Raw genomic sequence first — 23,261 nt, forward strand, 5'->3', positions numbered from 1 at the left:
CAACCTGCTCCCAACTCTTGCTACAGATCACAATGTCATCAGCAAACATCATAGTCTACTGGGACTCCTGTCTAAACTCGTCTGTCAACCTGTCCATCACAATTGCAAATAAGAAAGGCCTCAGATCTGATCTCTGATGTAATCCCACCTTCAGCTTGAATGCATCCATCACTCCTACAACAAACCTCACCGTCACACTTTACTCATACACATCCTATACAACTCTTACATACTTCTCTGCCAGTCCTGACTTCCTCATACAATACCATAATGCCTCTTGAGGCACCCTGTCATATGCTTTCTCTATGTCCACAAAGAAGCAATAATGCATCTCCTTCTGGCCTTCTCTATAATTCTCTATCAACAAACTCAGAGCAAACATCGCATCTATGGTGCTCTTTCCTGGCATGAAACCATACTACTCTTTACATGGGCTTGCTCCTGCCTATTTATCTGAATTGTGTGCTTTACACCAGCCATCTAGAGTGCTTAGATCTTCTGGTCAGTCGTCTCTTGTTGTCCCTCGTACTAAGTGTAAAACTAAGGGGGACAGAGCATTTGCAGCTGCTGCTTCTCGCCTGTGGAACTCTTTACCTCATTACATAAAGGAGTCGTCTACAATTGAACTGTTCAAAACAAGACTAAAGACTCATTTCTATTCACTTGCATTACGTGACCTTCAGTAATACTGATGGTTTCCTCATTGTGATTATGTAACATTACTTCTATTTATATTTATGTTCATATATTTTATTTCTATTTATGTTATTTGCATGTTTTCTTTTATTCTATTATTGTAAAGCACTTTGGCCACAGCATTCCTATGTTGTTTTAAATGTGCTATATAAATAAACTGACATTGACTCCTCGTTAATCATCACCTCCCTTCTTAACCTAGCTTCCACCACTACTCTTTACCATAACTACACATTGTGGCTCATCAGTTTTATCCCTCTGTAGTTACTACAGCTCTGTACATCTCTTTTATTCTTAAAAATCCGTACCAGTACAGTTCTCCACTCCTCAGGCATCTTCTCACTTTCCAAAATTGCATTAAACAATCTGGTGAAAATCTTCACTGCCATCTCTCTTAAACACCTTCAAAACAATCCTATGAATAAATTCACTTAATACAAGATTATTTTAAAATTCCTAAAAAGAAACGAGAATGCCAAAATTGTAATTTCAAGACTAACAAATTAGATGTAAACTAAGATATACTGCATTTTTAAGTGCTTCTAGGAACACTGGATGGTTGACTGAGACATGCCAGCTAGAACTGGGGATAGACTGATCCTTTTGTCTTCATACCATTGATTTATTTATTTATGTTTTAGGTGCTTTAAGAACCTAATTGCCCAAGTATGACATGACAAGCTTTGTACACCTGTGGCCTCATGCATAATGCTGTGCATAGAATTCACACTAAAACATGGCGTAAGGACAAAAGAGGAAATGTGCGTATGCACAAAAAAATCCAGATGCATATATCTGTGCGTTCGCTAACTTCCACGTTCTTCCGCTCCATAAATCCCGGTCAGCGTGAAAAGTAACGCATGTGCACGTGCCTGCTGCCACTCCCAAACTCCTCTAAGAATTATGCCTCTTTGAATATGCAAATCAATATAAATAGCCCTTAAGCTCAGCGTTCTGTGAAAAGGCAATGGCAAAAGCACCGGGTAAAATAGAAGAATTTCAGCGAATACCAAGTGGAGGCAAGGAAAAACGTACTATATGTTGGTTTAAACAGTGGTATAAACAACTAAAGGAAGTTGATCGAGTGACACAGAGTGTCAGAGAAACTCGAAAGCTCAAGTTCACAAAGTCGCACAGTGCCCGAATTAAAAAAGAAGTTGTCAGATATCAAAGTCGCCGTGAAAAGGCAAGTCGTAGCCCACCATCTGAGTGTCATTTGAAAGCTTATTAGGGTACAGAGAAAAGAAAAAAATTTCCACTTTAATCATGTAATTTATTTTGCCATTAAAGTAGAACATCATAAATTTCATCTTTAAATCATTTAATTTACTAGTTTCTCAAATACCATCGTAACTAAAGAAGCACGTTAAATGCTTTGTTTTGTATGTGTTCTTCTATGTGCTCTATGTGTGTGAATCACTACGTGCTTCTTAAACGGGCTTTCTCTTCCTCTGACTGGACACAGAATCCATTACATTCGTGATATTACAGCTCTCTGAATAATTAAAATACTGAGATGTATACTTGATATCATTTTCATGATGATAGGAGTTAAAGCATGTTATTAAACATGGGAACACGGTGGCGCAGTGATAGTGGACAAAGATTGTTCCTCCCTCCCGCAAGATGCTTGCTGCGCCGTGCGTGACCTTCAGTGAAATAATTTATTGCAGCAGTACTGTCTCTTTCAAACATACTAAACTCCAATTCCTGTCCTTCCTTTTCTTTCTCCAAGTAACCAATCACCACACAATCAGCTCTGTAATAGATGTTAAGCCATCTGTAAGCTTAGAACGCAGATTCTTCAAAACGTTTAAGGAAGACTGAAATATCTTCGTAGTACGTTTAATTATTCTATCCATCTATCCTTCCTGTGTCGCGCCAGCCCCAGCAATAATACTGCGCGAGGCAGGAACAATCTCTGAACTAGCTAGCACTGCAACATCGTGTCCTCACATGTTTAACTATTAACAATATAGATTATTTAAATGATGTTAACATTTTATCTGTATAATGTAATAAACATATTTTGCTGCATTTCATATGATATCGTCATCATATGTAAATATGCGCTTTATAAAGTGCCTCAGGTTGTACAATATTATAACTGTACCGCAAGTTTACAGTAAGGTAATTGTACAAACAGTTCTACAACGAGCACTTGCTGGACTGATTGAGTGTGTTTATAGTTCTTGGGATGAAATTGTTTCTGAACCGCGATGTCCCTACAGGAAAGGCTCTGAAGGGTTTGCCGTATGACAGCAGTTCAACAGAGAGTGCACATGGCTGAAGCAGCGTGTGCTTGATGCTGTATACCGATAATTCTCTTTCCAATCAGCTGATGTAGAGCTGTGATTCCACACTCAGATACAGTGAAATACATACTCCGAGTGGTGCAGTGAGAGTAATATGGAAAAAGATAATCCGCTGTGGCAACCCCTAACGGGAGCAGCTGAAAGAAGAAGAAGGTGCAGTGAGAGTAACAACGCTAAAGCAGCTATGGTATTTGGAATAGTTTGGCCATTCCGTGGACCATTATATTGTTACAGGTTAATTACAATCAGATGCCTTAAACTAATAAACAATATGTGGTTAGTTTCAGTGTATTTATAAAGCCGCATAAGGGATGTGAATCTAAAAAAGAAAGAGAAACCACACTTAAACAAAAGCACTGCGTTGAGGCTGGGTGTTGCCAGTTTACAAAACAGAGCGGAGAACTTGCATACATCAGGGTTTGAGCTAGCGTGAAAATGTGCATGGCTTTACACCAAATTTAGATTTTATTTTTTTATTATTATTTTTTTAATTTTATTGATTTTATTGTAATCATTCCATACAAATAGATCCATTTTTACAAAAAATAGGATTGAAAACAAATCAACCCCCACCCCTGAGAAAGAGAGCATGGCCAACGGAGTAAAACTTAAAGCTAGTAAAAATAAATAAATTGATGAGATTAATAGGCGGATTAAGATAAATTGAGAAGAAAATTAAATGGGAAGAGAATCTGCTTCCTCAGTGCTTTAAGAGCCTATTCTAAAATATTATTGATTAGATCCTGTCAGGTTTTGAAAAAGTTCTCTACAGATCTTCTAAGTGAGAATTAGATTTTTTCTAATTTCAAATAATACAAAACATCAGTTACCTAATGACTTAAAAGAGGAGAGTTAGGATTCTTCCAGTTTAGCAAAATAAGTCTGCGTGCCAATAGTGAAGTAAAGGCAATCACAGTTTGTTTGTCCTTCTCCACTTTAAGCCTATCTGGAAGATCACCAAACACAGCTCTTAATGGGTTAGAAGGGATTGTGACACCAAGGCTGTCTGAAAGGCACTTAAAAATTTTTGTCCAGAATGATGTTAATTTGGTGCAGGCCCAAAACATGTGACCCAGTGAGGCTGGAACTTGACTGCAGCGCTTGCAGGTTGGATCTTGCCTTGGAAACATTTTGGACAGTTTTAAGCGAGACAGATGTGCTCAATATATAATTTTGAGTTGAATAATTGTCTACTTAGCGCATATGGAGCTTGAGTGAATTCTCTGCATTGCTACCTTCTACTCCTTTTCTGATATGTTGAGTGAGAGATCCTTTTCCCATTGTCCTCTTGGATCTTTGAAAGGGAGGGACTGTAAAATATTTTTATATATTTCAGAAATGCTGTGTGAGTCCTCGAAACTGAGCAATATTTTTTCCAGCATAGAGGAAGGTGGGAGATGAGGAAAATCGTCAGGTTCTGTTTAACAAAGTTTCTAATTTGAAGATAGTGAAAGAAATGTGTTGCTGGAAAGTTAAATTTGGAATTTAATTGTTCATAGGATGCAAAGATGTTGTCTATATAAAGATCTCTAAGTAATTTAATCCCAAATGTTTTCCAGATATTAAAAACTGCATATGTTTGCGAGAGTTGAAAAGGTGGTTCTCATGCAGAGGTGCCACAGATAAAAGATTCTCCATCTTAAAATGCTCTCTACATTGGTTCCATATTCTGAGTGAGTGAAGCACAATTGGGTTATTAGTATATTGGCGATAACTTGCATTAATAGGGGCACAAAGCAGGGAATATAAAGAAGTACTGCAGGATTTTATTTCTATTGAGCACCAAGCTTGTGTATGTTCATCTATTTATGTCCAGGTTTTTATAGCTTGTATATTTGCTGCCCAGTAATAAAACTGAAAGTTGGGTAGAGCCATGCCACCTTCTGCCTTAGGTCTTTGTAGGGTCGCTCTTTGAATATGTGGATGTTTTAAGTTCCAAATAAATGAGGTTATGGTTGAATCTGATTGCTTAAAAAAATGACTTATTGATGTATATTGGAATGTTTTGAAATAAAAATAGAAGCTTAGGAAGGATATTCATCTTAACAATGTTAATTCTTCCAGCTAGAATGAGATGAAGGGGCTGACCATCTATGCAAGTCTTGCTTAATTTTTTCCATACAAACGGCAAAATTTTGTTGATAAACAGCTTTATGTTTACTTGTGATATTTACCCCTAGGTATTTAAACTGATCTGCAATGATAAAAGGGAACGTGTCCAATCTAATATTGTATGCTTGAGAACTCACTGGGATGAGCACACTTTTATTCAAATTAATTCTGAGACCAGAGATCTTTTGAAATTCTGCTAGTGCTGTTAGGACTGCAGGTACAGTATTTTGTGGGTCTGATATAAACAGTACCATATCATCTGCATATACAGAAATTTACTGTTCAAGTCCTTCTCTGATAATCCCCTTTATCTGATAAGCATTTTGACAGTGGTTCAATGGCAATTGCAAATAGCAGTGGTGACAAGGGGCATCCTTGTCTGGTACCACGTTCTAGTTTAAAATAGTCTGAACAAATGTTAATACAAACTGAAGCTTCTGGATTGGTATACAGTAGTTTGATCCATGCACAAATGTTCAGGCCTAACCCAAATTTCTCTAATGTAGTGAAATGGTATTTTCATTTAATCATATCAAATGCTTTTTCTGCATCCAACGATATCATCATCTCTGGGGTGTTTGATTTTGCTGGTGAATATATTACATTAAACATTCGCCAAAAATTGGAAGCTAAGTGTCAACCTTTAATAAATCCAGTTTGATCTTGTGATATTACCGAAGGCAGCACTTTCTCCATCCTTCTAGCTAGGACTTTGGAGAGTATCTTAACATCATTATTCAGAAGTGAAATTGGTCTGTATGATGCACATTATAATAAGTCCTTATTTTGTTTAGGAAAGACGGTGATTAATGCTTGGCGAAAAGTTTGAGGTAGAATTTGATTGTCTCTAGCTTCTGTAAATGTTGCTAATAAGAGGGGAGCTAGCTGAGTGGAGAATTTCTTATAAAATTCAACAGGGTAGCCATCAGGGCCTGCTGCTTTCCCAGTTTAGGTTTTATACATCACGATTTGTGAGTGGAAACAGGAGTATGCAACATTTTTGTGCGTGTGCACCGTTTATACATGAGGCCCCTGGATTGGGGATTTTCTGCAATCCTTCTCTCTGGAGATTCTGTTGACCTCTGACAGGTTGGATATTGTTGGTGGATAACTGTTTTCATGTATCACCACAGATGTTTGATTAGTTAAAAGTCAGGGTTCTGGTTGTGCAACTCAAGAAGATTCCCAGAGTTGTCCCTCAGCCATTTCTGTGTGGTCTTTTCTGTGCTATCCTTAACAGTCATTTCCCTATTGGAAGGTGAGCCTTCGGTCCAGTCTGAGGTCCAAGAGTGCTCTGGAGTAGGTTTTCATTAAAGATATCACTATACTTTGTTCTGTCCAGCCTTCCCTCAAGCCTGTCTAACCTGCAGCTGAAAAACAACCCCAAAGCATAATGCTGCCACCACCATACTTCACTGATGTATTGCACAAGTGATGAGTGGTAAACTTGGTTTCACCACACCAGAGAATCTTGTTTCCCAAACTCGGAATCTCCTTTAGGTGCCTTTTACAAAGTCTGAGCAGGATGCTATGTGTCTTTTACTGAAGGCAGGCTCCTGTTTGGCCACTTGGTCATAAAGCCAAGACCAGTGGAGTTTTGCAGGCAATCCCTTCAACCTCATGGCATGGTTTTTGCTCTGATACACATTGTCAACTGTGGGACCTTATACAGACACGTGTATACCTCATCTTATTATGTCCAATCAACTGAAATGACCACAGGTGACTCCAAACAAGGTCTTGGAACATCTCACTGACAATCAGTAGAATGAGAGGTACCTGAGCCAAATTTCAAATGTCATTGCAAAGGGTCTGAATAATTATGTCAATGTGATATTTCAGTTCATTTTTAATAAAATCAGAAAAAATTTCTAAAATCCTGTTTTTGTTTTGGGGTACCAAAATTCACTCGATACTGGGGAAAAATTAATTTAAATGATTTTAGCATAAGGCAGCGACATAGCAAAATGTGAAAAAAAGTGAAGGCATCTGAATACTTTCATAGTTCACTGTATATATATTTCTGTGTCAGTGTACTCTAATGTCTTTGTGATTAACATAATATTTTTTCTGTTTTAAGGATTTGAAATGGATATTAATTGTATAACTATTTTATTTTGAACATGTCAATTAAGGTTCATTTAATTTTTGTCCATATATTTTAACCATTTAAATTCTTCCATAATTTAAGACGGATAATACTATAAAAGACATTGTTTATAATACTTTTGCCAAAGAAATTCAGAATAAATATGGCTTTGACTTTAATTAATAAATACAAAAAATTAGATGTAAATAAACATATTAGCAGATGTTCTTAAGGTAAACATCACAATTCCAATTGCATTCACAAACGACATAAGTGAACAGGTAAATTGGGTAACAAAATTATCTTTGAAATCTCACAATGGCAGATACCACTTGGAAGGGCATTCATGTGGTACTTCCCAACTGAAGGTTTATAGTTATTACACCCATAAAGACATGTAAATATGATATGTACATATCTGACTGTTGGTGCAGTTTCATTTTTACAAAAACTATACCTTAAAGATATTTAACATCTCTAAAAAACATGCAAGTCTAAACTACAAGGTTGTCTTAATTCCTTCCACTGATTCTTCATATCATCTGAAACTGACTGCTCTTATTTAACACTGTAAAAAATATAACAGCATACAATACATGCAACATGTTGTAAGGATGGTGTTATATGGGAAGGAAGTCTATAAAATAAGACAGCTACTGGGGTCAGAGGCTAAAGTGGGGTTCTATCTCAAAGGTTTTGCTAGCTTAGTCTCCAACGTCATTTGCTTGTGTAACTTCACCCAGACAGGCCTCAAACTGTAGAAATATGGAAACAACTGTACTTAGCAAGCTGCTTTCGCTTAAGCAGGAAACTATATTAATATATGGTATAGAAATGTATTAAATTTGAAAACAGGCATGCGAATATATTTTAAGGCAGAAACACTTTATGCTGTAATTAAAGACTGAAATTCAAAAACTACAGTATTCAGCCAAAAATGCTTTCTATATGAACATTTATAGCTAACTCAAGATGTGGGTTATCTATGATTTAGTACCACTGATTTATCAACATACTGCCTATATAGGTGAGAAAGCTGGACTTTTACACTGGTTCAAATACTGCACATATTTACAGTATACAAAATAAGACTGCATACCACCTTGCAAAATAAATCCAGCAGATGGCAATGAAGGCCTGCAGAACCAGTAGGCAGAAAATGAACCAATGGCATACATAAGAAAGAAAGAAAAAAAGGAATTAACCACGATAAACACTGTTGTCCCTAGATCAGAATGTAAATTTTCAGAAAGTGTTTTCTACACACTGGATTCAGTATAATCATATTTTAATTAAAATCCCCCCAAAAACACAATGAAAGTAATAAAGTGGTGATCTGATTTCAAGATTGTTTTTTTTATTTACGTTTGGATGAACCACTAGTCTGAAACTGTTTGTTCCATTAAAAGTTTCTCGGAAGAGCCAGAAACCATCAAAGCAGCACTATAGAGTAGGCAGGACTCAAACCTGGGCAGATTACACGGCAGAGTATGGGCACAAACAATGTCACATGCTACCACACATGCAAATGAATGCAGGGACAATTTAGCCTTTAGCAGGGAGAAAACTGAATCTGAGAAAACCCACAAAGTCTGAGATTGTGAAAATGCCACACACAGTGTGCTCGGAAAAAATTTAAATCATCACTGGAAATGAGAGACGGCAGTATTAACCATATGGAAATATATTAAATCTTCAAATAAAACAAACTATGAATCTTAAGATTTTGTACAAATATAACAAAGGAATTACTACTATATATTTTTTAATAAAGAATTAAATGATGTGATGTAAAATATAAAAAATATTCTTGGAAAACTATACATTGATCCATTTTCATGATTAAAATATAATGCACATAAAAAAAAATAATAAATGCATCTGTGTACTGATTTATTTCATTTGAAACCACTTTTTAGCTTGTTGTACAATGTCGACAACTAGTTAAGGATATGTCTGTGGACTGATTATTATTTAATTTGTTATTTCTAAAAAACAGTTTAAACAAAATCTGATTTATTGTAAATTATGGTTCTTGGTTCTGTTTCTGTTTAATATGTGGAAGTATCAAAACATCATCTGCCACAGAAGAAAGCAAAAAAAAATGCTGCCATCTCAGAAATATTTTTTGTAATAACCTCCCTTACTCATAATTTGTGGAGATTACAGGACAAAAGGGGAGCTGGTGATAGGCAATCAAACATGATATCTATATCCGTGAAAAACAGATTATCTTTCAAAACAATTTTAAACAAATCTTTCCATCTAAGTCCAATAAAATGCAATGTACAAACAACAATAGCCAATCAAAACACCAAAGAAAGCAATAAAACATAATTTTAATTACATTATTATAATGCTTTAAAAAATTACAACATTTAAACAGCAAAAATAAATATATGTAACAGATTTTGTGAACTCTCAAAAGGGTGTTAAAGTACAAAGTACTGTATTTGGGAGTACTGCATTTTTTAGGACACTTTGATGGAAATTGTTTTTGAGCAACACATAGTTGCCAGTGTCTATTAAAATATAACAAATCTGTAAAAATGAAAATCACTTTGAAGATTTATATGTATCCACATTTATTTGGTAGTCATTAGGTGACCAACTGTATAACTTTTATTGCTTCTACTGCAGTGAATAAAATAAACTGTAAAAGGCTGAACTAGAACAAAGATGGATGGTTATATTTAATACAAACATTGCCAAAGTGGTTATGACTAACCAAGCAGGGATGCGTTGCTATATAAAAAAACTCAATAGATGAATATATTACTAAAATTAAAAAGAAAAATTGTGTAATTCAAAATGCTAAATCATTACTACCTACTAAATTACATTCAAGATTACTTTACTAAAATTACTGAATGTGCATAAGCCTGCACAACTTAAAACACAGACAATGTGATGCCAACATCCTATAATAAACAGTTGCATATATCTGAGCTATATCTAACTAAAGGATGGCTACGAATAAATAAGGTTAATTTTTTCATGACTATTGCATTTCAGGCAGCAAGTAGAAAAATGCACGCAGAGACAAGCACGTTGCTGTTGGCGCCTGAATCAGTCTAATGCACTGAAGACCCATTACTATTGTGTAATATTTTCAGTTAAAACTACAGTAAAATACAAATATTAAAAAGGAACAAAAACCTTCACCAGAGAAGTATATGGGAGGTCACACCTAAAATATCATTAAAGGCTCTATTCTCCCAAACATCAATGTATTGAAATTAAAATGGCATGCAGCTGTTGACTTTCCATAAAGAGCAGAATGCCTTTTTATTGTATTATTCTTAAAACAGGCTTATGATTCTTTAAATCTTACAGAACTTAACAAGCAAGCATCTTTTTGTCATGACTTTGTGGGCTTTGCTTCCCCAGAGAGTATCTAGTATAGTAAACAACCCCCAAGATCAGAACCGTAACTATCACAGGAAACATCTTTTATGTCTGTGGGAGGACATTCTTCAACTGTAGGCTGTTGGTATCAGGCAGGCAAAAAAGGAACAGCAGCAGCAAAAAATGTGGGTCAGCTTGCCATAATAGTTTAGACTAGCTACTTCCAAAATATTGTACACAGAAAAAGAACATCTTTAATACTGAATTCTTAGAAGGAAAAACACACCGCATTGCACACAGTCTCATTTAAGTTTTTTGATGGATCAAACTTTTTCTAATGTAAAAATTTGACATTTTTTGGAAAACAGCAGATAACAAATGAGTGGTGGGCCCCTGAGCTTTTGCAAAGATCTTCTGTATTTATTATTCCTCAAAAAGTCAAATAGTTTATCTCATTCCAGTAGGCTCTTCCTGGAAAAGGGTTGTGTTTCAATAGACTTTGGGAGGTGAACCAAATCTTCATACTTGTTTAATTAGTCAGATGACCACTGTGGATCAATAAAGTGGGATTTATCATGCCCTATAGTGTGGATGCCTTGAGGGGAAGAACTAATGCAAAGTTGGAAGTGATTTGTACTCTTGCTTTTTCACAAATAAGTGGTCTGCAGCCTCAGTCTACAAAGTTGATTACTTTGTAAAATTAATTTAGCCAACGTCTCTGGGCAATGCAGCCCTAATATATGCAAACTTAAAAATCTACCAAACCTTTTTTCTCACATTTAACTCTGACATACTAGAGGAGGCCAAATCACTAGTTAAATAAACTCACCATGTGGCCTAATACAGTCAGGACTAGGTTTCTATTTATAATACCACCCTGAGATCTGGTATAGTATGTAGTGCACCCAGTACCAATCCTCCTAAAACAAGTATATAATGAATGCAGGAACTGCTTTTAAATTCACAGCAAGAAAAAAGATACAAGGACATAATGGGGAGGGGAAATACTGCTGGCATCAGGTGAAGGAGATTAGTAAACTGTTGACTCATGTTTATATTCAAAAAGGGAAAACAATTTACATTTGTAAAGGACCAGAAAAAATTAAACTGATTCAATCACACAGATGCTGCTCTATTGGTGTTTTTGTCTCACTATTTTCCATCATTTAAATCCTAAACTTTTCTCTTGTTTTTGTTTTCTGTGTTGTTTCTTAACAATTATTACAACTGGGAAGGATATGGTTTCCTGACAGTTTTTAAGACTTATTACTTCACAGGCTGATATACAGTGATATTTTCTTACATTGATCATTTGTCTTACGGCATCTGTAAAATACTCCATGTTGCTATTCCAAATCAAAAGCACTATAAAATAACAAATATTTTCCATTTCATCTTTAGAGCAGATGGAAAGAGCTAATATTCCACATACTATGGTTTATGCTCTGCCATATTTAAATACCATCATAACATACATTCTCATGCCCACTTAATTTAATTCAGGGTTGGCAGAGTGTATGTGTATGCTGGGGGGGTTGAGCAGCAGGTCTACTGCAGAGCCCACTCATCACATTACACATAAAAGGGAAAACATCAAAACCACAGCACCGGCAAGAATACTGAATCATTTTCATTTGTGTATTTACATGTATATAATATAGCACTGCCATAATTTGCTACTCATAACCTTTAAAAGCTTTTCCTGTAAGTGAGGGATGAAGTAGCCCATTCACCTGCAAAATGGAATGCTAGAGACTACAAACAGTATTTAAACAATTTAGTTAAATAGAATAGAATCTGCACTCTTATGCTTCAGTATTTGAATAGCTGCATAAAAAAGAACAAAAAACCCTGTACAATAAATATAAGGTAACAATCAAAAACATATAAACAATGTATGTTATCTCTATGTTTTATTTCAATGTATTAAGTAGCTGTAATTCGATACTGATACCCATTTTTCCGCACTTTTCACTGCATTTTTCCATTTGTATTTGAATTAAAAGCTTCATTCCAGACCATAATTATAATGTGCTTAGCTCTATGAACTCTTAAAAAATGCTGTTTTAAATTTTAGAGTTGTTTGATTTACCCAAGTTTCAGTTTTTGCTCAGTTTCAGAAACCACCAAGTCCTAAATTGAGTGGACTTGTGTAGGCTTTATCCAGTATCTAAACAGTGAAATTCATTATAACACTTTTATCAACATTTATCTAGATAAAGTTTCTTTAAATATACTATTTTTGAGTGGCTATTTAAGGGTTTACATGTAATTACCATCAGAGATATGTTGATATTACAGAAGTTTTTCATTTGTAGTTTTAATTTACTGTGCTCGATGCATAATAAAATAATATTACAGTTGTTTCCATATTTAAATAGTAGAGAATACTGACAGGTTAACTGACTTGCCTATGCCCACACAATGGGTCAGAGGTAGAGGATTGATTCAGAAATCTAAATAGTCCAATGACTTTGCCACTAGGCCAAGCTGCCTGCACATTTAACTATTGCTCTTTATGCCTCAAAATGTATATTTCCAATAACATGTTTAACAGCATACAGACAGGACACAAAAATGAAAAGTCCACAATTAAGAATATGTTCAACAGCACCCTATGTTCTTGAGATCCTGATAGAGAAAATGCTCTAATACTGAAGAAGCTGGACAGGAAACCATAATATTACAGATTCAAAAGCCAGCAAAAGCCACTTTGTGAGCAGGGCACTTTACCCACTTGGGCTCCAATTGCACCCTGTGATTTAAGAGCATTAGAATGAAGCTTATTGTGGAAGACAGCATAAATAAAAGAATACTGATTGTTAGTTACTACATAGCAAGATACTACAGCTACAGTTTATGATGTTATTTAGATGCCCACTATTTTTTTTTAATATCTTGACCTGTAAATAATGTTATTTTTTATTTTTCGCTTAATGTGGTGAGAAGACAAAAGGGAGTAACTCTGCTCATTTGCTTTCTGTTGTTGTTTATGTATGTTACTGATACTGTGACTAAACAAATATAGTTTGATCAAAAAGGTTAAAGAAGAACCCTATATTTCTGCTTTTTGAATGAATAAGGTGAACCCTGCTCTTTCAGCTAGAGACATTCCTTGCAGAAGTACTCCATATGCACTTTTACCAGTCCCCACTTTAATAATTTTGCCTTTTCATTAGACAGCTTTAGTAATTAATCTCAAAAGACACAAGTGACAGACAGATGAACAACTGCAGTCATACTGCCAGTCCATTTCATGCTTTATCAGATCTTTTAATTGACAAACAACCTGCTCTTGTTTTGAGGTCTATATTTCCAAGTAGAAAGCATAGATGAAAGTTAGTGCTGCAGATGTTATCGTGACCAACTCCCCCCTTTCTTTTTCACACTCCCTGACAAATGCCTTACACAACTGTCAGTCACATTCATGCTTTAGCAGGTCCGTAACTTGTGGGAAACCAACCAGTTTATTGATTTATTCAGTGACTTCTTTCGTGAACAACAATGTGCCATCTAGAGGGCATATGCCCTGACAGGGAAATAAATAACAAAGTAAAGAGAGACCAAATACAGCAAAGTTTTAAACAGTGTTGTGAACAATGTTAAATAAGAAAAAGGCACCAAGTGCACTAATCTATATGTGCAAAGATGTGTGTCCACATATGGATTTGCATCATTACCTCATCTATTGAAAAATATGAACCATCTGAAGCTCGGTATGATGCACGGCTCCTAACAGAATGGGACCAATCATGGTGATTATTTTATTATTTCCCACTTCTCCACCTATTTAAAAAATGCTTTGAGAAAAAAAAAAAAGATGACTCACACAGTCATAGAAATACAGTACCAGAATGGAATGATTATGTTCCAGAACTCGTGATTTTCTTATAAGCAAAAAAAAAGAACATAGTAACAGGAAAACATTAGATATGGCAAGAGCAATAGAATTCTGGTACATTAAAAGAAATGCTTCTGTTTGATGCCATTCTCTCTCTTATGAACGCTTTTTTTAATTATTAGCAAAGCTACTGTTTAGCTCCTGTTGAAGGCTAGAACTCAGAACTTAAATAATACTCTATAGCACAAAAATATAGCTGCAAAAATGAAAATACTTGTAAGCAGCAAATTTGTTTGTCTTTTCAAAACCAAATAATGTGCATACCTCATCAACCTGGGCTTTCAAATCTTAACAGTCAAACTATAGCTATGTAAACCTTACCAGCTTTGTAATGGCAGACAACTCAGTAGACCTATAAACGGCCCAATTCCTGTTTTCTTAAAAAACCTGACATCTTAATGGATTCTGACTTACACAATTTCTAAAGAAGTTTTCCCTTCAGCTGAAAAAAATAGTTTTTCCTTTCTTATTAAATCAGTAATAAAGTAATTTTTAAACATACTTCTGACCCTAAGAAGAATACAATTACTTTTTAAACTCAACTAATTTGATAATCATACATACACGATAAACAAACAAAATAAAATCAGCATTAAAGGTTTTTATGAGGCAAGAAAGATATTGATACAAGAATTCAAAGGATGGATATTACAAGGAATAAAAAGATACTTCCGTGTACTTAAGAATTTAGTCTAAATGTTATTATAACCTTTAACAAACCAGGACACAGTAAGTGCATCTGACATAAAAACAACAAGCATAAAACTAATTGGCTAAGAAGATAATGAGTGTTTAAAAAATTAATCAAGCATGATGAGAGTGTATAGTAAGCCGTGGGCTCAGTTACACTATTAGACTGTTCTATTGTACAATTCCTCACAGTTAAAACACATTCAATGCCACATGCAGAGAAACCTGACAATGCAGGCAGAATAAAGAAAACTTAGAATAAAAAATAAACATGACTTAAGTATTACTGTTAAAATATTCACTATGATATTTTTCAATTGTTTTTTGGAAAACATTTGTGATCACTTAATGTTGTGTATGATACTATTCCTTTAACATAGCTAAACTTATAGATGAGACCAAGCAGTATAAAAGGGCAAGCTAAACCCAAAGTACCAAACAGATACAGAGATGCTGTCACAAGAAATACTTTAAGTAGAGCATTCTTTCACTCAAATAATGTCTTACTTACTTAATGTCTGATACATTTTGAAGTAAGTGTTATGGAATACAGAGAAAAAACATGCATGTCTTACTATTACAGTGTTGGATTTCCTATTTATTGACCCAGATTTTGTACATCAAGGAATGCAAGATCCTTGAGACTAATCTCCTGGCAAAAAGATGTATATAAGCACTGTCTACCACCAAGACTGACGCTACATTTCTCTTGTCTCTGTAGACCATTTATTAAAAACAATAGCAAAGCCATTGGGAGGCAGGTAGGCTTTTCTCTCTGAAATTAAATCTCAACCAACAATGCAAATTAATTCACACACAGTAACAGCAGCACAAATATTAAGGTCCTGAAAACATTGTCAGTGCACTAGCTTTGCTTATCCTGAGAACTTCTTTGGGCCTTTAAACACTTATTTTTTTTCTCTAGAAATTCATTTACAGTAATACAGCAGGCCATTCTGCATATTACAGTTTAACCTCTAGCTCACTGTCGTTTGCATGTTTGTAGTTTTGGCTCATAATAGAAACAAATTATGTATTATCAGAGGAGCCACTCCCTTTCTAGGAGGACATCTGACTGAAATGTAAAAGTTACCAATACAGAAATTCATACAGGGATGTCTGTCTGTGTTTTATGCTTAGCAATTCAGTTTTCTTATTTATGCATTATGTATTAGAAAGGTGCATATATACTGAAATCTATACATACAGTCTAGAACATTCTACCAAAAATATGATAAATTATAATAAAAACAGCAGAACACTTGACACACTAAATGTACACCTTACACTTGAGAACAAATTGGAACTTGAAATCCATTCTATTCAGTGACAACACAAATATCGGATCATGTCCACAAATATTGCACATTAATATTATTTGCACAGAAAATAAATGAATAGCTGTTCAGTTATATACAAATGTTCAGGACTTTAAATAAATTATAAAGAAAATGCATATAACTGGTCGAAAAGCTCAGGTTTTCATTACTGAAGAGATTCTGTAAAGTTATTCAGAGTAAAAGGTCTTGTACTTTTACATTGTGGTAATATTACACACACACACACACACACACACACACACACAGAGAGAAAACAAGCACTTTTTGCAAACTGTAATATTTAAAATTCAAAAATGCTTTCTCCACAATTTAGTCTTTCAAAAGTAAAATTACATAATGTAACAGTACTTCTGCAGAATAAAATAAACATACGCAACATTTTCATTAAAGAGTAACAAAATCCTGTAAATGTAACTGACAAATATTGTAAATCAGTTGTTCCCAAATTCTGTATGAAAAATCTGTCATTAAAAAAGGCTTACCGTGAGGTGATACTGTCTCCATAATTCTGGACAAGCCTAAGAATCAAACAAAATTTAAACAGATGAAAACCCTGGATGAAGCAAGATGTTTACAAATTACTGTCTCAGATACATAGCATCTAAATTAAAGTGAGAAAAAAAACAGTAAAATGTGACATGCAGATCTAACAATTTTAAGACTCCCTGGTGGTTAAACTGACTGTAAGTGTTTTATTACAACACACAGGCAGTTCACAAAGGACAGCAGCCAGCTTAGAACTTTTGTGTACACTTTAAAAGAATCAGCATGTTTAAAGGGAGAGTGGGGGTGGGGGTGGGGATGTGTAAGATGACCCAAGGCCAAGTAGCTTAGACCAGAAAAGAGACGGAAACATTTGCACTAACTGACAATGAGAAAACTGTATTTTCTACTTTGCTCTGAATGAAAATAAATGAATAACATAATATATATATATATATATATATATATATATATATTATATATATATATAAAATTAAAAATTAGGTTACATCTTGCCTGAAGAAGGGGCCTGAGTTGCCTCGAAAGCTTGCATATTGTAATCTTTCTAGTTAGCCAATAAAAGGTGTCATTTTGCTTGGCTTTTCTCTACAAAGAAAATTAAGAAAGACATTCCAAAAAACAATACTAGTAACTTAAATGTATTCAAGAAAAAGATAAAAACAGCAAGCACAAAAAAAAAAAAAAAATACTAACTAAGTAGTAACCTAATAATCATTAATAACTCTGCCAATTAAACATATTCTTATTTGTGACTGGATAAGCAAAAAAGACTGACAGAATGTAAATAAAGATGGCTGTAAAGATGGCAAAAATGCAGAACCAAAAGAAACCATATTTCTCAATTAGAGGGAAAAAAGTAGAGGAACCTAAGAAACCCATCTCTAAATTTGAGCATTTACTCATTTTATTTATTTATATATTTTTTTCAAAGCAGACAGAAAGGAAGCAGGGAGAAAAGGTTTTGCAATTACAGATTAAATCAGGACATCAAAATCAGTTCCATTTCACAATGCACAACATTAGGCAGCCAGCACTGCAAACTAAAATGGTCTTGTAATAGAATACTTTTTACTTCAACAACTGAGAATCATCTAGATTGGTTTTCCATACTCAACAAAGGAAATGGAAAAGTGATTCAAATACATTGGTTCTGGGTTGTTTCTTTTCCTTATTATTTTCTCCTCCCATTACGTCATCATCATTGCAGACTGTCTGCAAAATTGAAAAGCCCCACAGATTCTACTATGAGTATTTTACACAAAGCTGAAAGTACAGTCATTTTGAAATCAAATGTTAGTGGATATTACTTTTGTCCAAATTGTCTGCATACACAAATCAAATATTTTACAAGAAGCTCCTCTCAGAAAGTATACCTGAGCATACAGATGAATCATTACATAAAACACCTACAGTCAAACACTGCAGTATTACTTTTAGCAGATGAATAGCTACAATGCGCATCATTACTTGCAGCTGTATGCACAATTTAATAATGGCGTATAATTCAACAATATACCTGAATTTCTATTTTTCTAAAAAACACAAAAAAACTAAAAATAAATCAATAAAATACAACAGGTTTTTTTTTACATACAGTATATAATATAATGCTTCCTTTATGAGTTCAGATTACACACTATATGAAATGTGATTAAAGCATCCATATTATAAGAAAATTTTATCTAAATTTTTATCTACATGTGCATTAGGTATATGTTAAAATAATCTACATTTTTTCATAAATTACATGATTATTCAAATATGACAATGTACAGGATTTAAGGCATTAGAAATTAAATAGCAAAAAAGACTTGGACAGAAAAATAAATAGTTTATATGTTTACGTCTAAGATAAGTATATTTTGTTATATAAGATAAGATAATTATATTTTATTATAGTTAATTCTGTACCTGGATCAGGGCAAGCACAATATGGACACTTTTAATAAGGCATACTTTAAGAGTGTCTCTGTTGAATAAAGTAACAAATAGGACAACACAGTTTAACTTAAACTAGTGTCATGTGAATAAATAAAATAAGTTGTACTTAAATTCACATGAATATACATGAATATTAAAATAATACTGAAAAGAATAGCAAAATCAGTAACTGTTTTTTGTTTCCTATTTCTGTAATAACCAATGTGAATTCATAATGGGAAATGTACTTTTTGTTGCTGTTGAATGAACAAAAGAAAAAAGATTTTTAACGGGTATGCTGGAGTTATCGTTGAACTGCAACAACATCACTAAATAGAATAACACAAGCTCCAAACTTTCCACTGCTATTAATTTAACATGGCTGTATTTACTTTTGATATTCAAGGAAAGAAATATAACTGAACATAAACTGATGCATTCAAGCATTTTATAGAAAAGGTGATTAAGAATGCTGCCTTACTGACAACTGGAAGACAAGTGCAGGATCAATTAAATTTTTCCATTATTAAACAAAAAAAAAAAAAAACTTGAAAGATTTCATGTTAACCTCCAACAAAACGAATATGCATTACCATTAAGTAGGACAGACCGATCCTTTAGAAAGTACTCCAGATCTGAACAAGAATGAGGCTGCAACAAGAGGATTAACAATTTGTTAACCCCAGTCCCCCAACAAAAAGAATAATGTCCAACTATGTAACTGAGATTCTTGTGATTGACCTGCAGAAAATTATTTTAAAATTAAAAGTATTTGGTTTTCTTGAGAAATAAATTATAAGAAGTCTACTATTCTTAATGGGTAGGCACCTGAAGATCACATTAATCACCCAAAAAGTGTTCATGAATCAAATTTATATTAAAAACAAAATCTAACAGGGAACTAAACCCAACAGAATAGAATCCAATTCTTTGCCTTTTTTTTTTTTTTGCTAAACACTCAACAAGTCTAAAAAAAATTAAAATCCCTACAAAAATGAACACCCTTGACAGAAAACAGGATTCGAATGTTCACAAAAAAAAGAAAACACAAAATACAACAGGGGCAAACATTGCCACTCATATTTCCACAACAATGAGCAAACACAAAACACGGCATTAGGCACCCTTTCCTTTCTCTTTGCTCCCTTGGCCAGTTGTCTGGCTTGTACTAGAGACAGAGCCTTTATGGAAGACCCTGCTGGGAGCACAATGCAGAAAAAGGATTAGCCTCACTAACACTTTAGCATGGGGGGGGTGGGGGGGTTTGCGCGACAGAGATGCTGAAAGATCAGGGGATTGGGGGAGGACAATAAACTTTAAAAATTAAAAGAAAAAGTAATTGGTTTATATGAATATCCAAGCACCATAAATCAGCCAACAAATGAGGGAGGGGGAGTGGGGCTCTCCCTAGGAGAAAATGTAACTGTGATGAGTGACAGCGCTTTCAGGAAATATGTTCACAATCACAGACAGTGAAGGCCATGACCTAGATCGTTTAAGAGCTTGTCTTGTCAAATTATCAAAAGCTTCTTCCTCCTCTGAATAAAGAGTGACATAAGTGAGTGTCAGGAAGCTGTGGGCTGACAAGCCGAGCGTACAATAACAGAATGCACGTCACATACTTGCCGAACGGTGCCACTGCTAGCGGCAAATCTTAATGAGAGAGAGAGAGGGAAAGAGGGAGAGAGAGAGAGAGATGCCAGCCCAGGAGATTTGGGACCCTGCTGCTACAGCTACTCATCTTGTGAAAAAAGAAGGAAAAAAAATCCTTCAATGCTAAGTCTGACACATCTTACCACCATTCTTACAATTAGTAAACAAGTTTTTTTTTTGTTAAGTAAATTCTCTTGTGTTTTGTCAGATTCTTCTTCCATTAGACAGTCTGCTTATACTGAATAAACTTGCACAAATATTATTTAGTTCATACAATACTGCACATTTAATTATTCTTTTATATTCATGTCATATACTGAGGAAAGTTACTTGCATATGTTGTACATCAAAATGCAAATTCAAAAATGAGAGCTTACATTTGGGTTTAAGGACAAATGGTAGAAGAAGAAATTAACTGTTTAATCTGTCCATGCAGAAAAATTATTTTCCTGCAATGTTAACAGTACAGGCTATCTTGACCATGTGGAGATATTTTGATAACTAACTGTACCTATTCTACTCTTGTTAATTCTGCAAATATTCTCTTCAAATAAAATATTAGCATGAATCACATTAATAGCATTTTATGTTTGATGTTAGTTGGCTAAAAAGTATGCCAAAAGCCAAGGTATTACAGCATAACAGACAAAGAAGCAACATGGAGAATTAATCTTGTGAGGTCATTAAAAGAAATCATTTACTTCATATGAAGTCTTCTTTTACTGTTCTACTTCATTCTTCCAAAAACATAACAGCACTTTTCAAATAAAGAACCACCAGTTAACATGATCAAAGCAGTCTTACCATTTGATAGGATCTGAATTAATTTTAGAGACAATAAACTCAATGTACAATCAGAAATTGTTGACAAATCTCTCAAAATGTTATAATATACAGTGGTGCTTGAAAGTTATTGAACCCTTCAAAATTTCCCATATTCATGCACAAATGTGACTTAAATCATCATCAGATTTTCACACAAGGCCTAGAAGTAGATACAGAGAACCCAGATAAACAAATGACACGAAAATATCTTACTTGGTCATTTATTTATTGAGGAAATTGATCCAATGTCACAAATCTGTTAGTGTCAAAAGAATGTGAACCTTTGCTTTAAGTATTTGGTGTGACTCCCATTTGCTGCAATAACTGCAACTAAACATTTCCGGTAAGTCTTGATTGGAGCTTGGAGGAATTTTAGGCTATTCCTCCATACAGAATTGCCTCAACTCAGGGATGTTGCTGGGTTTTCTCAAATAAACTGTATAATTCAGGTCCTTCCACAACATTTCTATTGGGTTAAGGTCAGGACTTTGATTTGGCCATTCCAAAACCTTTATTTTATTCTTCTTCAACTACTCTGGTACAACGACTTGTGTGCTTGGCGTCGCTGCCTTGCTGAAAGACCCAGTTTCTCTCAAGATGCAGCCAACAGACAGATGTCCTGACATTTTCCTTTAGAATTTGCTGGTATAATTCAGAATTCATTTTTCCATCCACAATGGCAAGCTATCCTGGCCCAGATTAAAACAAGGTCAAAGCATGATACTATCACCACCATGTTTCACAGATGAGATGAGGTTCTCATGCTAGAATGCAGTGTTTTTCTTTCACGAAACATAACACGTCTAACTTGAACCAAGACATTTTGGTTTGTTTTGTTTTAGTTGGTTGGTTGGTTGGTTGGTTGGTTGGTTGGTAGGTAGGTAGGTAGGTAGGTAGGTAGGTAGGTAGGTAGGTAGGTAGGTAGGTAGGTAGATAGATAGATAGATAGATAGATAGATAGATAGATAGATAGATAGATAGATAGATAGATAGATAGATAGATAGATAGATAGATAGATAGATAGATAGATAGATAGATAGATAGATAGATAGATAGATAGATAGATAGATAGATAGATACTTTATTAATCCCAAGGGGAGATTCACATCATATGTCATCATCTTTATCATCTGTCCATTAGTCCAATACCTTTCAGGCTTGTCCTTGTGCTCTTTGGCAAACAGTAGACAGGAAGTAATGTTTTTGTTTTATTTTTTTGTAAAGCGGTGCCTTTCTCTTTGCAACCCTGCTACGCACACCACTGTTTTTCAGTGTTATCCTGATGGCAGACCCATGAACATTAACCAATGTAAGAGAGGCTTTTAGTTGCTTAGAAGTTACCCCTGGTTGTTATGTGACCTCACAGACAGTCACACGCCTTGCTCTTTAAGTGTTCTTTGTTTGTTGACCTTTCCTGGGGCCTTCCTGGGGCGTAGAACTCACACTATAACACAGGGATAGACTGATCCTTTTGTCTTCATACCATTGATTTATTTATTTATGTTTTAGGTGCTTTAAGAACCTAATTGCCCAAGTATGACATGACAAGCCTTGTACACCTGTGGCCTTATGCATAATGCTGTGAATAGAATTCACACTAAAACATGGCGTAAGGACAAAAGCGGAAATGTGCATACGCACAAAAAAAATCCAGATGAATAAATCTGTGCATTCGCCAACTTCCACGTTCTTCCGCTCCATAAATCCCAGTCAGCGTGAAAAGTAAGGCACGTGCATGCGCCTGCTGTCCCACCCCAACTCCTCCCAGAATTATACCTCTTTGAATATGCAAACATACTATACTATACTTCCTATAGAAGTTTATTTCCTTAGAAGACTGGCGTCCTTCAACATCTACAGTAAGATG

The 23,261-nt window shown here is 34.7% G+C and overlaps 1 protein-coding gene across 1 annotated transcript in view; it reads right to left on the reverse strand.

Moving 5' to 3' along the window:
* The window catches only part of zcchc7 (zinc finger, CCHC domain containing 7), a 365,607-nt gene that overhangs the window by 115,860 nt on the left and 226,486 nt on the right, over positions 1-23,261 (reverse strand). Inside the window, exon 6 of the mRNA XM_028805777.2 lies at positions 16,974-17,009. Coding sequence (XP_028661610.2) covers positions 16,974-17,009 — 36 coding nt within the window. The remainder of the gene's footprint in view (positions 1-16,973; positions 17,010-23,261) is intronic.

Source organism: Erpetoichthys calabaricus, chromosome 7 (genome assembly GCF_900747795.2).
Source record: "Erpetoichthys calabaricus chromosome 7, fErpCal1.3, whole genome shotgun sequence".
Classification (NCBI taxonomy): domain Eukaryota; kingdom Metazoa; phylum Chordata; class Cladistia; order Polypteriformes; family Polypteridae; genus Erpetoichthys; species Erpetoichthys calabaricus.